Raw genomic sequence first — 19,348 nt, forward strand, 5'->3', positions numbered from 1 at the left:
AGAGAGAGAGCCTACGTTCATTTTCCTGTATTTTTAGTTGTTGAGAGAGAGAGAGAGCCTATGTTCATTTTGCTATATTTTTAGTTGTTGGGATGGAGTAGCTATTGTACTATTACACACCATTTTAACCCACCCATCTTTATTTCATCACCAACATATGTTTTAAGGAAAATGATTCCTGTCCAGGAACGCAGCCTATGCTAGCGTTCCCCTCTCTTTTTTTCTCTCTCCTCTGAAATGACCTCTTTACCTCTGATGAAATTATTCTTTTCTAGGCAGCACTTATTGGGTGTTCCCTGCCGGCATAGGCTATGGCTCTGCTGCTGCAATACCTTCTGCCTTTTGTGGCTTCATATGGTAGGTTTGATGTCCATCTTTGTTTTCTTCTCAAGTAAAACCACAAGATGCTTTACCCAAATAAAAAAATGAAAACTACAAGATGCTCCTTGTTATTATTCTTATTTCTAATCGAAATTGGAACTTCATCAAGTAGAAAAATCATAATCTACCGATGATATTATCTGTGCCCATCCAGTAGGCTACCACCTGAGTGAGAATGTTGTTTTTTGCGACCCTTGAGCCGGTGTTTGGTGTATATTCTCTCCCCCCTCTTTTTCTATAAAATTGATATTATCTATTCCCCTCTCCCAATCCCTCTCCCCACCCACCCCCCCCCAAAAAAAAAAAAAAAAAAAGTTTGGGACTTGTATATTCCTTTGTTTTATGGAAAAGAAAATAAAGTTTATCAGAGGTCCTTGTTGCAATTACACATCGTGGATTTCCCCATAACAATGGTTGATTTTGCAAGTCTATAAATTGGTGTACTAGATTAGAGTGTTTGATTGCGAACAAAAGAGTTACCCAATACAGAATCCACTGTCTTTCTCGAGAATATCTAAGAGACAATGTGTATGATTGAACATAAATTCAGATCCATTGTCGTTTTTGTAAAATGTTTGCAATTTTTTTTAGTTATTATTATTTATTAGGAAAAAAGGAGCTTGTCCGGGGGCATTACTCGTGTGTTCTGACACAAGCCTTCACAAAATGACTGACCCATCCCCTATGAAAGATAAAAATCTCACTCTTGTTTATGATTCCATGAGCGCTCTCATTGGCCCAGGGGCTGATGCAAGAGCACTTTGGACAGAAAACTCTCCCCCTATTTATTAATAATATTATTTTATTAAGTTATTTAACAAAATGTTTACGTCCAATCATTGACACAAAATCTCCATGATGATATGTACAATGAACTAGGGTTTGATGGTAATACAATTACATGCACTATAATCCATTATGTGATATTGTTCTAGTAAAATGATTAATATACAATTTATAGGATTAAATTGTGAATCATTTATAATTTTGGGAAGATAATGGTAATAACTTATTGATTAATATTTTATAATTATCATTAAATAATATTAGTGTTAAATATAAAGTATTTGGATGAGACAAGATTCTCATTGAGATCCTACTTCTTCCCACTAATTTGTTTTTGGTAGGAACCTCTTCCAACTAATGTAGTAACAAGGAAACTAGCTATTGACAAGGGACACTTGTCATCATGGGGATTGACAAGGACACCTGTCACTGCAAATGATTCATGGAGCAGAGACAAACAATGATTAAGAGGTACTTCAGTATTAGTGGGTGACCTTGTCTATAAAAAAGAATTGTGGTGAGAAGGATTTTTGAAAATGCCTCCTGCCCTTCCATCTATTTCTCCTTTTCCCTCTGTCTTGCATTGTAAATATTAGGGTTTTCGAAACCCTAGGTGAAAGAATGTCAAGCCTGATATTTTTCTTGACGACCACAGATGTTGCAAACACAAATGTCAAATCTTAGATTCCTTGAGCACAAAAGAGCTAAGTTCGCATGGAAGAACTACAATTGCTGTTTAAAAGATAACCAATATTTTTTTCATTAATTTTGAACATAAAATTCTCATATGATAGGAGTTCAATCCAATCCTCCAAAAGTTTGGCATTGTCTAACACCCATCACTTATTAGGATTCGGCTCCTCTCCATAAAGGGCATTTCTTAGATAGTTCCATAGGGACCTGCGCATGTGACACATGTACTTGGATGATCCAACAGTCTATTGGGGTGTCAATTCCTGGCCCACACCAGTAGGCTTAATCAAACCCAACATGTCTATGGCCCAACCTAGTCCGGCCCAGTTGAGCCCGGCACGTTTATAAACAGGTAATACATAGTGCAGCCACCTAACCTGATGGACACCCGACCAGCCGACACATTTACAAGCCCGACTTGAACTGACTTCTTTAAGCCCGACCTAGCCCGACCCCTTTAATACTACTTGTAATTTTTTTTTTCTTTTACTATTATTTGTATTTAGTGCTAAGGTTATGTGATATGTACAATTGAGATTGTGGTGATTGTTGTCTGAACATTCATCTTTTTCAGGCATAGTATAATTCATTTGAACTTGCCAAACTTGGGTTATTAGGTATAGTTTAATTGATTTGAGTTCCGTAGGTTAAAAACCGAGTATCTTTGTAACTTAGTTGTTGTGTCAATCTTTGGCTTAATCCATTTTGACTATGAGACCCATCTTTGTCTCATTTTATTTCTTCAAGAACATTTAAGAGACCTAAAGAGGGTCCATTTAAAAATCGCTTAAAGTTAAATATGTCTATAGGCCGATTAAGACCCGTTCATGGTAGCCTGATAAGAGCTTGAAACCGACCGACCCGATTATCAACTGTACCATGCCTACCCTAGCTAAGCCCATTTAGCAAAATGAGCATTCACGATGCAACTTGACCGTGACCAACCCGGCCTGACCGCTTGATACCACTAACAGTCCACATCTTCTTCCCCAAGAAAAAGACTAGGGGTGCAACAAGGCCGGGTTGGGTTGGGTTTTAAGAAACCCAGTCCAACCCTAAGTCCCCTTAAATGGGCCCAAACCCTCCCTGACCCTGACTTATGGCCGCAAAACTTCGACCTTGACCCTACCCTTCAGGGTTCAGCACAACCCTTACCCACCCTGATTGGTCCCGATTTTTCAGGGTTGGGCCGGGATGACCCTAACCCTGACCCTGATTGACCGTAACCTTGGTATGCCATCAAGGGCTGGGTATACCCTGACCCAGCAAAATATAAAATAACTTTAAAATAAAAACTATTCATAATAAAGAGGAGATAAAAAAATACAAAGTTACAAATTTCTTGGTAAAAAAAACAAGAGAGAATGGTGAGAAGATATATTAGGAGTTTTGAGGTGTCAATGACTCAATGTCAAACAATATATAAAATTAGGTTAAATTCAAGGTTAACATTAGGGTCACAACTAGGGTCAACATCGGAGGCAAAAATCAGGGCCGTTTCAAGGTGGGTTGGGTGGGTCAAAGACATCAACCCTTACCCGCCCTGACCAGGGTCAGAAATTTCAAGGTCGGGCCAACGGTTTCAGGTAGTCTGGGCCAAACTTGCACCCTTAGTTTTGACCCAAATCCGAGAGGTCTAATCGGAAAGTCCTCTTCTCCCCAAAACGCTGAACTCCAAAGCTCTCGAGGGAACAAGTTAAGCTCCTCCCCTCTGACTCGACTGATAAAGACCCTACTTTCAAATGCTTCTCTGTTTCGGACCTGAAGAAGGTCATGGCTGGTATCTGTAAGATCTGTGAAAAGGAAAGGCAAGTAGAGGTACTTCCCTGTTCCTCATGCATTTTCCAATTTTTGTAAGATCAAATTTCCTGTTTTATGTTCCCTTTTTACAGAATAGTGTTAAAGTATATAGAAATCACGACCATTGATATGGGAGTTGTCCTTATTTGGAAGATGATAGAATAGATGACAATTTTTCATTTAGAACATTCCGACGGCTGGGAGGGACGGTTGAGAGGATCGGGCGCACCCCAACACACAGGCATGCTCCCCAAGGTCCTTCCAGCCATTGGATACATGTTAGGCGCCCGTCAGCTGAAGAAGATCTGGGTCCATTTCCTAAGGGGGTAGGGTACCAGTGTTTCAGGTGGGGCGTGCAGTTTTGGTTTTAAGTGGGCGTCGTGGGAAACATCAAGCCAAACAATTAGAACCTAATAGCATTCTTTTATCCTGTGGAGACCAAGATTTCTCCCAACCTCCTAAGCTCTTGGATATGGATATGAAATTAAATATGTTTATATATACATTGGCCATGGCTGCAAAGGTTAGTCTTAATTTAGCATCTTCTATTTCCCTCAAAAAAAAAAAAAAAAAATTATAATCTTCTCATCTTTCTCCACTCTCAAGCTCTTCTTGATCCTCCATCTGGCCTTCTTCCTTATTTGGGTTAACACTACCAATTTCATGACTACTGCTATGCTGAACAAACCACTTAGAGGTAGGATCTTCTTCATTGAGGTCCTCTTCGTATTCATTATCCTTAGGTGAATGTGAGATCATGTCACTGTCCATCCAAGCAGGGCAGGGATATTCAACTCCAAGAGCAGCCTGAACTTGTGAATCATTTGAAGGACTTAAAGTATGTGATGGTGCTTCTGAAGTGTCATACCTCAAGCATGAACATTCTGGGACTGGGTGTGTGAGAAAAGATAATGGCTTTGATCTTGTGGATGCTTCTGTTAACCCATCAATTATGGTTCTAGTGAGATGCTTGCGTATTGATGTCAACAAGGTACGATTCGCTTGATATAAATGGTCCCGTATTTCGTCTAAAAGCTTGACAACTTCTTTTCTGTGTTTACAGAGCAAAAAGAAGCTGTGTTAATGATTAGTTGATACAGATGAATTGAAACTAAAGTATGTGGTAATTCACTCATGATGTTAAAGTTCACAAGCATAGCCATCTATTATGGCCCATGAGTTGCAACAGAGAGGTCTTGGGTTTCTGTCCCAGCTCCAAAACAGAATTATAACAGCTAAAAAAGTGGCAAGGAGTAATACAACTAGACCATATGAGGATAAATTCCTCAAGTAGTGAGCCTGACCAGGAGATAAAGATATGTAGAAATCACGTCAATTCTGTCATTTCAACCATCTGATACAATCCCATGGTCTGGTTCTTCTAGAAGTATCTAGGTGATGGTTTCACAACAGGAAAGTCCATCCTGCAATTGACAACGAATTACACGAGAGCTTTTGGCTATGCTAATCTTCTAGATGGGACACTCACAAGGATTTATCAGTCAAATCAAAAGAACTACATTTTAGGACTCAAACTTGTCTTTTGTAACGATAGCATCTAATCTAATTTATTTTTTCATTTACCCATATTAGCTCACAATCCAAGAATTTTCTTATTATTTGGGAAATTATCAACGAAGTATTAAAGATATGGAAAGAAATGTCTACACGTCATCAGTAGGAAGAAGAAGACTAAATACCTGTCAGGTCTGTATGTTTTTGATTCAGCTGATTGGTAGAGCCTGTGGCCCATCACCAGGCTTGCAAAATTTGGCCGTCCCTTGCCATCATGATCAAATCCAGGGATGAATGCATCGGCTTCAACACAAATCACATAGTCAATTGCTTCCCATAGTAGTTTATGAGCATTGATTCTAAGCTCCATAACTGTACTCTGAGGTTCATTATCGCTCTCAGCTACCCAACCCCACCAACCCTCGATGTTGTATGATTTGGGTCTGGCAGGAGGAGGTGGCAGTGGACGAGGACGTGGACCTGATGTTGTCCATTTATCAAGCTTTGTTTCTCCTTCAACAGGAGGGGTTTGCTGAGAAATGTCAACCAAGTGGGTTTCAGGCCCATATATTCTAGTAAGCTCCTTGACAGTGCAAAGAGATGTCCTGTCAACAACATTTTCAAACATTGCATGCAGAGGAATCAGTATCCTCTGGCCTCCAAATACTTCACCCCCTGAGATATATATTACTGTGTCTGATGAGTACCCATATGCACGAAGAAGAATGCCAACCTGCGGAATTAAGCATAAATTATTATGTGCATTTTAAACTCTGACAATATGTTTCAAAGTCAGTATGTGATGTTTATCTGGCAACATTGATGAAGATTACCTTGATCCATACCCCTTTTATGGCCCAATAACTCATCAACCTGGACCCTTTTGACCAATGGGTCACCATTACAGCGGAGAACCCAGAAGACATAGCAGACAAACCCAACTATGGAGCCATTTCCAAAGTTACCTTTCTATTACTAGTATAAATAAATGAAGGGCTCAACAACAACAACAACAACAACAACAAACTCAGCCTTATCCCAACTTAATGGGGTCGGCTACATGGATCCAACCAAGAAAAAAAATAAGAAAACTGAAAGTAAAAGGAAAATAACACAGCCCTAGAAAGTCAGAAAACAACAACTCAGCCTTTTTCCCAACTCAATGGGGTTGGCACCAACAAGTCAGAAAATCTCAGCTAAATGGGGTTGGCTACATGGATCCTTGCCCTCCAATCGCCTCTATCTAAGGTCATATTTGGAACAAGACCTATACTATGCATGACTTTCCTCACTCTCTCGTGGTTATTTTAGGCCTGCCCCCTAGCTCTTTAGCTCCTTCAATCTAAATCAGATCACTCCTCCTTATTGGAGCATCCCTAGGCCTCCATTGAACATGGTCATACCAACTCAAACAACTTTCTTGGAACTTATCATTGAGCTGGCCATACCACCTTATGTTATCCTTCCTAGTTTCTCCGTACACCCATCTTAACATCCTCATCTCTGTTACATATAGTTTATCTATACGACACTTCTTAATTGCCCAACATTCTATCTCATACATCATAGCCGATCGTACAATAGTTTTATAGAATTTTCCTTTAAGCTTTGAAGGAATATGTTGGTCACACAACACTTTGGTCGCGCCTCTCCACTTCATACATCCCACTTTAATTCTCTGTAAAACATCATCCTCTATGTCACCTTTTTATTTATGGTATCTAAAATAGTCAATTTGCGGTATCACTCTCTCCTCAATTTTCACCATAGCGTTATCCATCATAGTTGTGACTAAAGTTACACATCATATATTGCAGGCTTCCAACTTAGAACTTATCTTAAAACCTCTTGCTTCTGAGGTTGATCTCACAACTCCAAGTCTCCAACTTAGTATTAATCATTGCTTTTGTCTCATCCACCAAAATGATATCGGTAAAGAGCATACACCAAGGGACTGAATGCTCTTAGTTAAACCATCCATGTAAGCGCAAACAAATAAGGATTTAAGGCTGATCCCTGGTGTAACCAATCGTAACTGGGAATTCATTGCCTTGACCTTCCATAAAACTCGCACTAGACACCATGCCCTCACACATATATCTTAATTATACCCACATATTTACTCAACACCCCTCTATTCTCTGTACATGCCAATTAATTCTCTAGGGACTCTATCATAAAATTTTTCTAGGTCAATAAAGTTGCAGGCTCTATATCTTCCTATGAGCCTCCTCAGTAGTTAAATAAATTTTGTTGTGGATCTACCTGGCCTAAAACCAAATTGGTTCTCCGATATAGTAGTTTCTCTTCTCAGGCAGGCTTCAATAACCTTCTCCCATAATTTTATAGTATGACTCGTTAGTTTTGTGCTTCTATAGTTATTACCGCTCTAAATGTCACCTTTATTTTTGCGGATCAAACCTACAATGCTTCTCCTCTATTCATCTGGCATTTTCCTTGTGTTTATAATCTTGTAAACAAATTGGCTAACCAAGATACTCCATATGATCCTAAGCCATAGTTGTCATGGCATCACCAAGGCGGCGATTTGGCGTCCTGGCTGAAAAAGAAGTTCATGGCAGTGCTACGATTTACGTGACTCACAAATGGCGGTCGCCATTGGCTGATAGGCGTCTCAATGGCACCGCCATGGACACCAGGTCACGCCAGATTCACTAGGCGGTCAATTTTTTGTAAAATGCAGGGTGATTTTGATAGGGCTATGTTGATTTTTGATGATTTGATGTTGCTTAATGTTGGTTTTATATGTTATAAAGTATATATTGTAAGCTTGTAGCATGCTAAATAACTTTAGAAAATAGTGGAAATAAAAAAAATAGCATACTAAATAACTTTAGAAAATAGGAAAAATAGGAAAAATAAAAAATGACAAATGGGCGATTTGGCCGCCATGGCAACGCCATAACGGGCGATTCATCGCCAAATCGATTAGCCACCCCTCCACCACTTTGGATCGATTTGACACCGTGACAACTATGTCCTAAGTTCTTCCACACTTCTATTGGGACCTCATATCAGCTTGGTATCTGGCCTACTTTCTACATCAGAGTATCAACGCGGCACGTCGCTAATTGGGGATGCCCTAGAAGGGCGGCTGAACATCATACTAAAAAATAATGCGCTAAAAAGGCAATCGGATCCATGCGAAGGTGATTGGCTGAATAAAATAAAGTGTGTCAATAAATATACAATATAGGTATAAGAAATAAGATAAAATGAAAACACCTAAAGCATTAAACAAGCAATCATATTGATTAAAAAGTAAGGCAAATGACAAGATGCATAAGTCGACAAGAGCTAACATCAACATGAATTAATTTCAGTACCATGCCTGATCCAAGAGACGCCTACGCGAATAGACCGGATGAGACCATCCAGGCACAAATATTTCATCTTCTATGCTACGCTAATAAGTTCTGAAGATTAGTAGACAAATTTCAGGGTCCTCTTAAAGATCTTACCTCCTCCGGCATTAAAGGACATGAGCCATTACGATGTTGCTTCACAGAATCCACAAGAAGCTTGCCTTTGACAATCCCACGTTTTATCATCCATGATCTTCTATGCTGAATCAGTTCAGAATGTACATCCTTTGGAAACAAAATGCAAACGATAAGATACAGAATAAACTTTGTAAATCAGGGAAATAGGATCTTGACCTATCTGTCATGTCCCAAGGACATGAAATTTATACCTGGAACAGTTCAGAGCAACCATGATATGCCAGAGCATCTCGAGTCATCCCTGGATCATAGGCTATAAATGGTCTTCCGGGAGCCCGCATCCTGAAAGAAGATTTCAATTAAAAGAAGAAGNAGAAGAATGCCAACCTGCGGAATTAAGCATAAATTATTATGTGCATTTTAAACTCTGACAATATGTTTCAAAGTCAGTATGTGATGTTTATCTGGCAACATTGAAGAAGATTACCTTGATCCATACCCCTTTTATGGCCCAATAACTCATCAACCTGGACCCTTTTGACCAATGGGTCACCATTACAGCGGAGAACCCAGAAGACATAGCAGACAAACCCAACTATGGAGCCATTTCCAAAGTCACCTTTCTATTACTAGTATAAATAAATGAAGGGCTCAACAACAACAACAACAACAACAACAAACTCAGCCTTATCCCAACTTAATGGGGTCGGCTACATGGATCCAACCAAGAAAAAAAAATAAGAAAACTGAAAGTAAAAGGAAAATAACACAGCCCTAGAAAGTCAGAAAACAACAACTCAGCCTTTTTCCCAACTCAATGGGGTCGGCACCAACAAGTCAGAAAATCTCAGCTAAATGGGGTTGGCTACATGGATCCTTGCCCTCCAATCGCTTCTATCTAAGGTCATATTTGGAACAAGACCTATACTATGCATGACTTTCCTCACTCTCTCGTGGTCATTTTAGGCCTACCCCCTAGCTCTTTTAGCTCCTTCAATCTGAATCAGATCACTCCTCCTTATTGGAGCATCCCTAGGCCTCCATTGAACATGGCCATACCACCTCAAATAACTTTCTTGGAGCTTATCATTGAGCTGGCCATACCACCTTATGTTATCCTTCCTAGTTTCTCCGCACACCCATCTTAACATCCTCATCTCTGTTACATATAGTTTATCTATACGACACTTCTTAATTGCCCAACGTTCTATCCCATACATCATAGCCGATCGTACAATAGTTTTATAGAATTTTCCTTTAAGCTTTAAAGGAATATGTCGGTCACACAACACTTTGGTCGCGCCTCTCCACTTCATACATCCCACTTTAATTCTCTATAAAACATCATCCTCTATGTCACCTTTTTATTTATGGTATCTAGAATAGTCAATTTGCGGTATCACTCTCTCCTCAATTTTCACCATAGCATTATCCATCATAGTTGTGACTAAAGATACACATCATATATTGTAGGCTTCCAACTTAGAACTTATCTTAAAACCTCTTGCTTCTGAGGTTGATCTCCACAACTCCAAGTCTCCAACTTAGTATTAATCATTGCTTTTGTCTCATCCACCAAAATGATATCAGTAAAAAGCATACACCAAGGGACTGAATGCTCTTAGTTAAACCATCCATGTAAGCGCAAACAAATAAGGATTTAAGGCTGATCCCTGATGTAACCAATCGTAATTGGGAATTCATTGCCTTGACCTTCCATAAAACTCGCACTAGACACCATGCCCTCACACATATATCTTAATTATACCCACATATTTACTCAACACCCCTCTATTCTCTGTACATGCCAATTAATTCTCTAGGGACTCTATCATAAGATTTTTCTAGATCAATAAAGTTGCAGGCTCTATATCTTCCTATGAGCCTCCTCAGTAGTTAAATAAATTTTGTCGTGGATCTACCTGGCCTAAAACCAAATTGGTTATCCGATATAGTAGTTTCTCTTCTCAGGCAGGCTTCAATAACCTTCTCCCATAATTTTATAGTATGACTCGTTAGTTTTGTGCTTCTATATTTATTACCGCTCTGAATGTCACCTTTATTTTTGCGGATCAGACCTACAATGCTTCTCCTCTATTCATCTGGCATTTTCCTTGTGTTTATAATCTTGTTAAACAAAGTGGATAACCAAGATACTCCATATAATCCTAAGCCATAGTTGTCATGGCGTCGCCAAGGCAGCGATTTGGCGTCCTGGCTGAAAAAGAAGTTCATGGCAGTGCTACGATTTACGTGACTCATAAATGGCGGTCGCCATTGGCTGATAGGCATCTCTATGGCACCGCCATGGACACCAGGCGATGGGGACATCAAAGTGTACAGGCGCAAAAAGAAGAAGAAGCAGCCATCTTTGTGGCTGGAAGAATAGAAAGAAGAAGAAGAAAAAGGAGGAAGAAGGAAAGCTCGATCCAGCCATTCCAACGCTAGATCGAGCCCCTTTCTCTTTCCAGATTTTAGTAGATCTTGTGGGCCCCATTAGTTATTAGTTTAGTAGTTTATTTGTAGTATATTCTTTTCCTTGTTAATCTTTTAATTAATTAGGAAACTTCTTTATTGGTTGATTAGTTTTTAGAAAGTCTTTATTTACTAGTCAATTGACCCTTTTTATTTTTAGTAACTAAATTGATATTTATGTAATGGCTTAGGCCACGGTTGAAGTAATGAATGTTAATTGAAAAAAGGCCAAGAGCAAACCCCCAACCCCCTCACGGTTCTCTCTCTCTCTCTCGTTTTCTCACTTTTCTCTCTCGCCTCTTTCCTCTCTTACTCTCTCGGCTCTCTCTTCTCTCTTCTTTCTTGTCTCGCCTCCCTCTCTTTCTTTTCAGTCTTATTTTTTTTTCTGATGCTGTTTTGTTACTGCTGACCTCCCCTATCGATGCTTACTGCTGCTGCTACACACTACTGCCGTTACAATACTGCTGCTGCTGCACACTGCTGCCTTTACCTCACTGCTGCTGCTACATACTGCTGCCGTTACAATACTGCTGCTGCTGCACACTGCTGCCATTACCTCACTGCTGCTGCTATACACTGCTGCCATTACATCACTGCTGCTACTACTCTCGGTTGTTGTTTACCCTCCGCTGGTGCTGATCTCTCTACAATCGGCTGGATTTGTCTTCATCAACTAAAGGTGGACTGCAACCTCTTTATTTTGGAGGACCTTGATCTCTTCTTCTCTCCTCAGATCTGAACAACAGTATGGTAAAGCATTAAACTAAACCCTCCCCACCTCCATTAATCCCTATTATATATTGCAGCCCATTGACGTTGAAGCCTACCTTTGCCCTTTGTTTATGCCTATTTTTACCGATTGTTTAAGTTGTTTCGTCACTGTTATATCTCCCAAGAACCCTTGCTGATTTTCTACTTTAGTTGGTTGCTAGAGGATATCGATTGTTTGCATATCTAATTTGGGTGTCTAGATGGATTTGTGTTGAACCTAATATTCGTATGTCATTTGTTCCCCTCCCCATGTCCCCACTTGAAACTTGAGTAAGAATTTATGTGTTTTTCCATCTAGATTATTATTGCTTTTGGCTACTTTGTTTATTAGTCTCGTTTTATCTTGCATGCTTAATCGTGTTTGTTTAAGATTCTTGGTCCTATCTACCTAAGCCTCTTGAATTAACCCTACCTAGTTAGTTAATCTTGTAGAAGACCTAGTCACCTAGGAACCCCCCCTACATCACCAGGTCACGCCGGATTCACTAGACGGTCAATTTTTTGTAAAATGCAGGGTGATTTTGATAAGGCTATGTTGATTTGATGTTGCTTAATGTTGGTTATATATGTTATAAGGTATATATTGTAAGCTTGTAGAATGCTAAATAACTTTAGAAAATAGTGGAAATAAAAAAAATAGCATACTAAATAACTTTAGAAAATAGGAAAAATAAAAAATGACACATGGGCGATTTGACCGCCATGGCAACGCCATAACGGGCGATTCATCGCCAAATCGATTAGTCACCCCTCCACCACTTTGGATCGATTTGACGCCATGACAACTATGTCCTAAGCTCTTCCACACTTCTATTGGGACCTCATATCAGCTTGGTATCTGGCCTACTTTCTACATCAGAGTATCAACGCGGCACGTCGCTAATTGGGGATGCCCTAGAAGGGGCTGAACATCATACTAAGAAATAATGTGCTAAAAAGGCAATCGGATCCATGCGAAGGTGATTGGCTGAATAAAATAAAGTGCATCAATAAATATACAATATAGGTATAAAAAATAAGATAAAATGAAAACACACCTAAAGATTAAACAAGCAATCATATTGATTAAAAAGTAAGGCACATGACAAGATGCATAAGTCGACAAGAGCTAACATCAACATGAATTAATTTTAGTACTATGCCTGATCCAAGAGACGCCTACGCGAATAGACCGGATGAGATCATCCAGGCACAAATATTTCATCTTCTATGCTACGCTAATAAGTTCTGAAGATTAGTAGACAAATTTCAGGGTCCTCTTAAAGATCTTACCTCCTCCGGCATTAAAGGACATGAGCCATTACGATGTTGCTTCACAGAATCCACAAGAAGCTTGCCTTTCACAATCCCACGTTTTATCATCCATGATCTTCTATGCTGAATCAGTTCAGAATGTACATCCTTTGGAAACAAAATGCAAACGATAAGATACAGAATAAACTTTGTAAATCAGGGAAATAGGATCTTGACCTATCTGTCATGTCCCAAGGACATGAAATTTATACCTGGAACAGTTCAGAGCAACCATGATATGCCAGAGCATCTCGAGTCATCCCTGGATCATAGGCTATAAATGGTCTTCCGGGAGCCCGCATCCTGAAAGAAGATTTCAATTAAAAGAAGAAGCCCAGTAAGACAAAGCACAGCTATGAGGGTTTATGCAGCTCCCAACCTATTTAAAATTTTTGTGGCAAGCTCCAGGACCTCCTGTCGAAAACTAAGAGCATGAAAAGCAACCCTGCATCGCAGCCTCTGGTACTCTTCAAGATGGGGTGGAAGAATGGCCTGTGTCATTAAGGTCATCAAACCAAGATCCCAGGCAATTAGATCCATGATCAATTAGAAACAAAAAAGGAATATCTGTAAAGAACAAAAAGCTTTCGCACCAAAGTGACGGCAAAGCTAAAACCATGCGGACAAACCAAGACTAGGAGATCGTTGAAAACGAAAGAGCAGTTTGCTCAAGTGGAACTTCAAGATCTAAGAGATGGAAAGGCTATTTTAGGCATAGTTCTGATATTTTGAAATAACCTCATTTTACATGCTTTCAAATGGAACACATTTTTTAAAAACTTTTTCCATTCAAATCCATAATAGCTCAGCTGATCAAAATAAGCCCATTTGTAAATGACCTTATGACTCATTTTCAAAGAGACTCACTAAAGTTATAACTGGACAATTGGAAAATATACGACTTGACATTCAGTCACACACTATTAATGTTTCAAGAGTCATTGAATCTCTGCATCAGCTCTCAACTATAATCTGTCATTGTCTCATTGATTCCTTAAGAACTAATGTTTTCAAGTGTTTAGGAAAACAAATCCTTCAGATTGCTACCATAACTTAAACTATCAACATGGATACGCTTTGATAAAGTGGGTGTAGTTTAAGTTCACGAAGAAAGATGAAGAGCCAAGAACAAATAGGAGAATGGCTAGGGGTACATTTGTCACTCCCCACTCAATTCCTCACGTTGAAGTTATGTAACTTCCATTCAGCATCTTATGGAGTAAAATGAGGCCATGAATTTACTAGGAAATGCAAGACACACACACAAACATAAATATATTTTGACAAATGAATAAGAAAAAGCTCACTCCAGCTAGCACAAATATCTATCATACCAAGCATGCCATGAATCACGTGCAACTCAGAGAAAAGTAGGATGTTTCCCCTCTCTGAGGTAAAGTAGCTATGAACCCCCCCCCCCCCCCCTTTTTTCCCTTTTTTTCTTTAAAAGAGTACAAACCGGGTTGAAGTAATTATCAGTTACCACTGACCCATTGACAAAATGTAGCTCATGAAGTTCACCCTCAAGGTATAACTCTTCAAATAGCATTCAACAGTCTCATGGAATGGCTTATAAGCCAATATCCTTTCGCAGCATTAAATAAGTTTGGGAAGTGTGCAGTATATAGAAGCACTAGGCAGTTTACAAGTTAATCAATGCAATCAGCTGAGTATAACAAAATGTCCAGTCCATATATGCTGCTTCACCTCACTCCCACCGGGTTAACAATAACTCTAATATGAAGGAGAATGGAGGCAGTACAAAGTCCAACCTCAGAAAGAGAACGAGATATGCCAGGAATAAACAGAGATCCCAAAACTTTGCCCAAGCCATAGCAAACAATAGAAAACCCTCCATATAAAAACACAAAAAACCCAAAAAAGAGAAGAAAAGACCAACAAAATCCCCATTGTAAAACCGCTAACACATGCATGCATGTCCACATGCAGATAGGAAAATGAGAGAGAAAGCGAAAAGTTGGTCACAACAAAATCAAATGGGTAAATTAAACCTAGGTCCCCTATTGGGGTACATATCACCAAGGTCCTCCATGCACTAGATACGCCTTTTTGGGTCCCTCCATTAGGGAGACGTTGAGCCAGCAGTAGCAATCAACAGCAACAACAACAACAAACTCAGACTGATCCCAACTTAATGGGGACAGGGTCCCGGGGTACAAGGATCCATACCAAACAAAATAGGAAAAAGTCCAAAGAAAAGAGATGAAAAGATAAGAGAAGAAAGATGAGAGTAAGAGGAAAGAGGCACAGCCCAACAAGGCAGGAGAATCTCAGCTACATGGATCCTTGCCCTCCAATAGGTTATATCCAAGGTCATACTTGGGACAACACTAAGACAATGCATGTCATTCTCACTTCATCTATGGTTATATTAGGCCTCCCCCTAGCTCTTTTGGCTCCTTCAATCTGAATCTGATCACTCCTTACTAGGGAGTCCTCAAGCCTCCTTTGAACATGGCCATACCATCTCAAACGATATTCGTGGAGCTTGTCATTGACCGGGGCAACTCCCAAACCAGCTCTAATATGCTCATTCCTTACTTTATGCTTCCTAGTTTTGCCGCACATCTATCTCAACATCATCATCTCAGCTACACATAGCTTCTCTATATGGCACTTCTTAACTGTTCAACATTCTACCCCAAATATCATAGTTGGTCGCACAACAGTTCTATAGAATTTTCCCTTAAGCTTTAAAGGGATACGCCGATCACACAGCACTCTGGATACACCTCTCCACTTCATCCATCCCACTTTAATTCTTTGTGAAACATCATTCTCTATGTCACATTCTTTAGTTATGGTTGGACCCTAGATACCTAAAATGGTCACTTTGTGGAATCTCTCCTATATTTTCACCATTTCACTATCCAACAATGACTAGTTTGCCGATGACCGTATAGATCCTCTTTTTTAAGTCTAAGAATTGATTCCTCTGCCCTCACTCAACATCCACTCCCACAACCCTCTTTTCCATCACCAACAAACAACTTGTACGAGCATCAAATATAGCCCGACAGATGAATATCTTTGGATGATCTACGAAACTGACATACAAAAAACATTGAAGAAGTCGTTAGTAACCAGCTGCTTGTAGAGAGATTTGCAGACTTGACCAGACGTGAAAAAGAAGAAAAGGCACTCATATCAATATCCATTGCAACAATCAAATCGGTTGATTGCAGAAGTACAATATCGACAAATCAAGATTGCTTCTGGGTTATCCACCTTATTCGTACTTTTTCAATTGCATTGATGAGCTCATCAGCCTGTCGCCATAGTTGTCACGGCGTCAAATCAATCCAAGGCGGTGGAGGGGTGACTAATCGATTTGGCGATGAATCGCCCGTTATGGCGTTGCCATGGCGGTCAAATCGCCCATATGTCATTTTTTATTTTTCCTATTTTCTAAAGTTATTTGGTATGCTATTTTTTCTATTTCCCCTATTTTCTAAAGTTATTTAGCATGCTACAAGCCTAAAATATATACCCTATAACATATAAAACCAAAATTAAGCAACATCAAATCATCAAAAATCAACATAGCCCTACCAAAATCACCCTGCATTTTACAAAAATCGACCGCCTAGTGAATCAGGCGTACCTGGCGTCCATGGCGGTGCCATAGCGGCGCCTATCAGCCAATGGCGACCGCCATTTGTGAGTCACGTAAATCGTAGCACTGCCATGAACTTCATTTTCAGCCAGGACGCCAAATCGCCGCCTTGGCGACGCCATGACAACTATGCCTGTCGCTGAGCAAGAACAAAAACAATGACAATGACCACAAGAGCAATAGGAATCTATTAGGGCCTACATTGAATATCACCACCTCAAGAGTCTCAGATTGTCACAACAGTTTCAGGTGAAGTAGCGTGATTCAGTTTAAATCCAGTTATTATTGCATCGACAGATTTTCACTGCTGAATAAGAACGGGAAGAGATGTTGTATCAGACCTCAAGAGGAGCAGGTGAGTTGCATTCCCCATTGAAGGAGCTGAGTCAGCTTTTATAAGTTGTAATTCAATTTTACAAGGCTATATAAACAGCTTTTATAGATGGCAATAGAAGATAAGTTTTGGGGAATCAGTTTTATGCTAGCTAGCATATCGTTTTCCTGAGAAAGAATGTTCAACAGCTGAGATAGATGTGAGTGAGTAGCCCAAGGCTGAGATGGCCATTTCCCACCCATATCTATCCATTCTATGCTTCTCTTATATATTTCTCTTCTTTTTATTCTATTTTACTTGCTCTTAATTGTGAGTTGAGTGATCAAACAAGCCTTGGAGAAGCCCCCTTGATCAAACAATCAACCGCAACAAATTGAATGGCAGAACCATCTCTGCAGCCAGATCGATACTCAGATTTGGGAGGATTTTGACCTGGTGTTTCTCCCAAACCAGAATCCAATTGAAGATAACCTTTTAGGGTCTTGTGGAGGCCCCTAGGTGAGAGACTCGATCCACTTTGTAGTTTGTATCTCCTCAACCGAAGATCAATTCCCACACCTGTTTGGAATTTTTATCAAGTACTATAAGAGCAACACTCAACCATAATATTGGACTCAACCGAACATTGATTTGTGAGTTATCAGGTGGATGTATTTGACTAAATTTCTAGTCTATTTTCCATGTCTTTTTAATTGAATCTGATCTATTCCAAGTGTTTGTTGGAGCTTGTGATGGACTCATTGGGAGTTTGGGACTGATTACCCTTTGGTAATTTAGTCTTAACACCAGCAACACTTGGTGGGTCAATGACTTGGCCCCTAATTCTTCTCCTTCTAACTCCATTCTCTTTCTCCTCTGAAACGTGATCTGTGTTTCCCTCTCTAATTGAACCTTCTCTCTTTTCTTGCAAAGAAGAAGTTATTACAAGTGATGGGCATTGGTGGAGTAGCCTTAGGGAGAAGAGGGAAAATCGCACAAGAGGGGGAAGGGGATCACAAACCACGCACAAATTCACTAATTCTAAAATTAAATTCACTCTAAAAATCAAACATTGAGTTTATGCAAGTATTTAAAGGGACTACTCATACTTAGACTCTAACATTGGAATAAACTCCTACTTATTCTACCCAAAGACAAACATGAGAAATAAAAGACATAATATAAAACTAACTACTACCAGCCCTTGTTGGACCAAAAACTTGGGCTGGACTGGTTCTTCTTGGCCCTTGGCTTCCACAGCCGGTTCTGTCGGTCCAACCAGGTAAGTGCAACTGTATCTACATAAGCTCTCCCCTTCTGAAAAGAACTCGACTCCGTCAAGTTTGGATGAGATCCAAGAATGCCGTCAGATTCGTTGCGCTTTATAAGAAAAGTACCAATTGTCCTCTTAAGCTTGAGAGGGGGAAGATCCTTTGATGGAAGAAACCTCATCTCAAGGCCACCATGCTGAAAAAAGTATGTATTCTCATATCCACAGTGCTTGGCTTTCTTGTCGAACAACCATGGGTGCCCCAGAAGAATGTGACAGACTTTTAGAGGGAGAACATCACACTGAACCTGATCAATCAGTCTACCAATGGAATACGTGAGCAAACACCTTTCATGAATTTTTAGATTATTGTTGTTTACCCACCCAACCTTGTAGGGGTTCGGATGAGGCTCAGTTTTTAGACCCAACTTGCGAACAACATCTTCTACAACAACATTGGTACAACAGTCGTGGCCAATCACCATATTACATAAACTGTCATTGCATCGCACCCTGGTCTGAAAGATACTGTTACAGCGCCAATCGTCTTCCTCGGGAATCATCTGTGTAGTCAAAAGAGGAGGGATCACATAAAACGGTTGAAGCTCACTATCACTGTCACCATCATTGATCTCATTAGGCTCACGATCACATTCAGCCTCCAGATTTACTATTCCTGTTTTCGGTTGCTCTTCTGGTGCATAGGGTATAAAATTGTCCTTGTCAATGTAAGCCAACAACCGGTTAGGACATTGATTAGCTCTATACCTGTACCCCTTGCATGAAAAACATTGAATAGCCTCCTTTAGGAATATTAAGTTTCTGTCATAACCACACTAAGGTGAGGAATATGGATAATTAGGCCTTGAAGATGACATGTCTGAATCACAACGAGGTGGAGAATACGGTTGGCTAGGTCGTGAAGATGCCATAAATGAAGCACTAGTCTG

The 19,348-nt window shown here is 39.9% G+C and overlaps 1 protein-coding gene across 2 annotated transcripts in view; it reads right to left on the reverse strand.

The window, feature by feature from the left end:
* Positions 1-4,063: 4,063 nt before the first annotated feature.
* LOC122082044 (O-fucosyltransferase 27) overlaps positions 4,064-19,348 on the reverse strand; it is a 29,452-nt gene continuing 14,167 nt past the window's right edge. The window contains exons 6-11 of one of the 2 annotated variants that reach the window (XM_042649549.1): positions 13,558-13,670; positions 13,391-13,481; positions 13,158-13,286; positions 5,361-5,908; positions 4,529-4,711; positions 4,064-4,423 (exon numbers count right to left, since the gene is read on the reverse strand). In XM_042649549.1, the coding sequence (XP_042505483.1) occupies positions 4,246-4,423; positions 4,529-4,711; positions 5,361-5,908; positions 13,158-13,286; positions 13,391-13,481; positions 13,558-13,670 (1,242 nt within the window). In that variant the 3' untranslated portion in view covers positions 4,064-4,245. Of the gene's footprint in view, positions 4,712-5,360; positions 5,909-13,157; positions 13,287-13,390; positions 13,482-13,557; positions 13,671-19,348 lie in introns of both variants that reach the window. The other variant, XM_042649547.1, reaches the window with a different exon arrangement.

Source organism: Macadamia integrifolia, chromosome 1, assembly GCF_013358625.1.
Source record: "Macadamia integrifolia cultivar HAES 741 chromosome 1, SCU_Mint_v3, whole genome shotgun sequence".
NCBI lineage: Eukaryota > Viridiplantae > Streptophyta > Magnoliopsida > Proteales > Proteaceae > Macadamia > Macadamia integrifolia.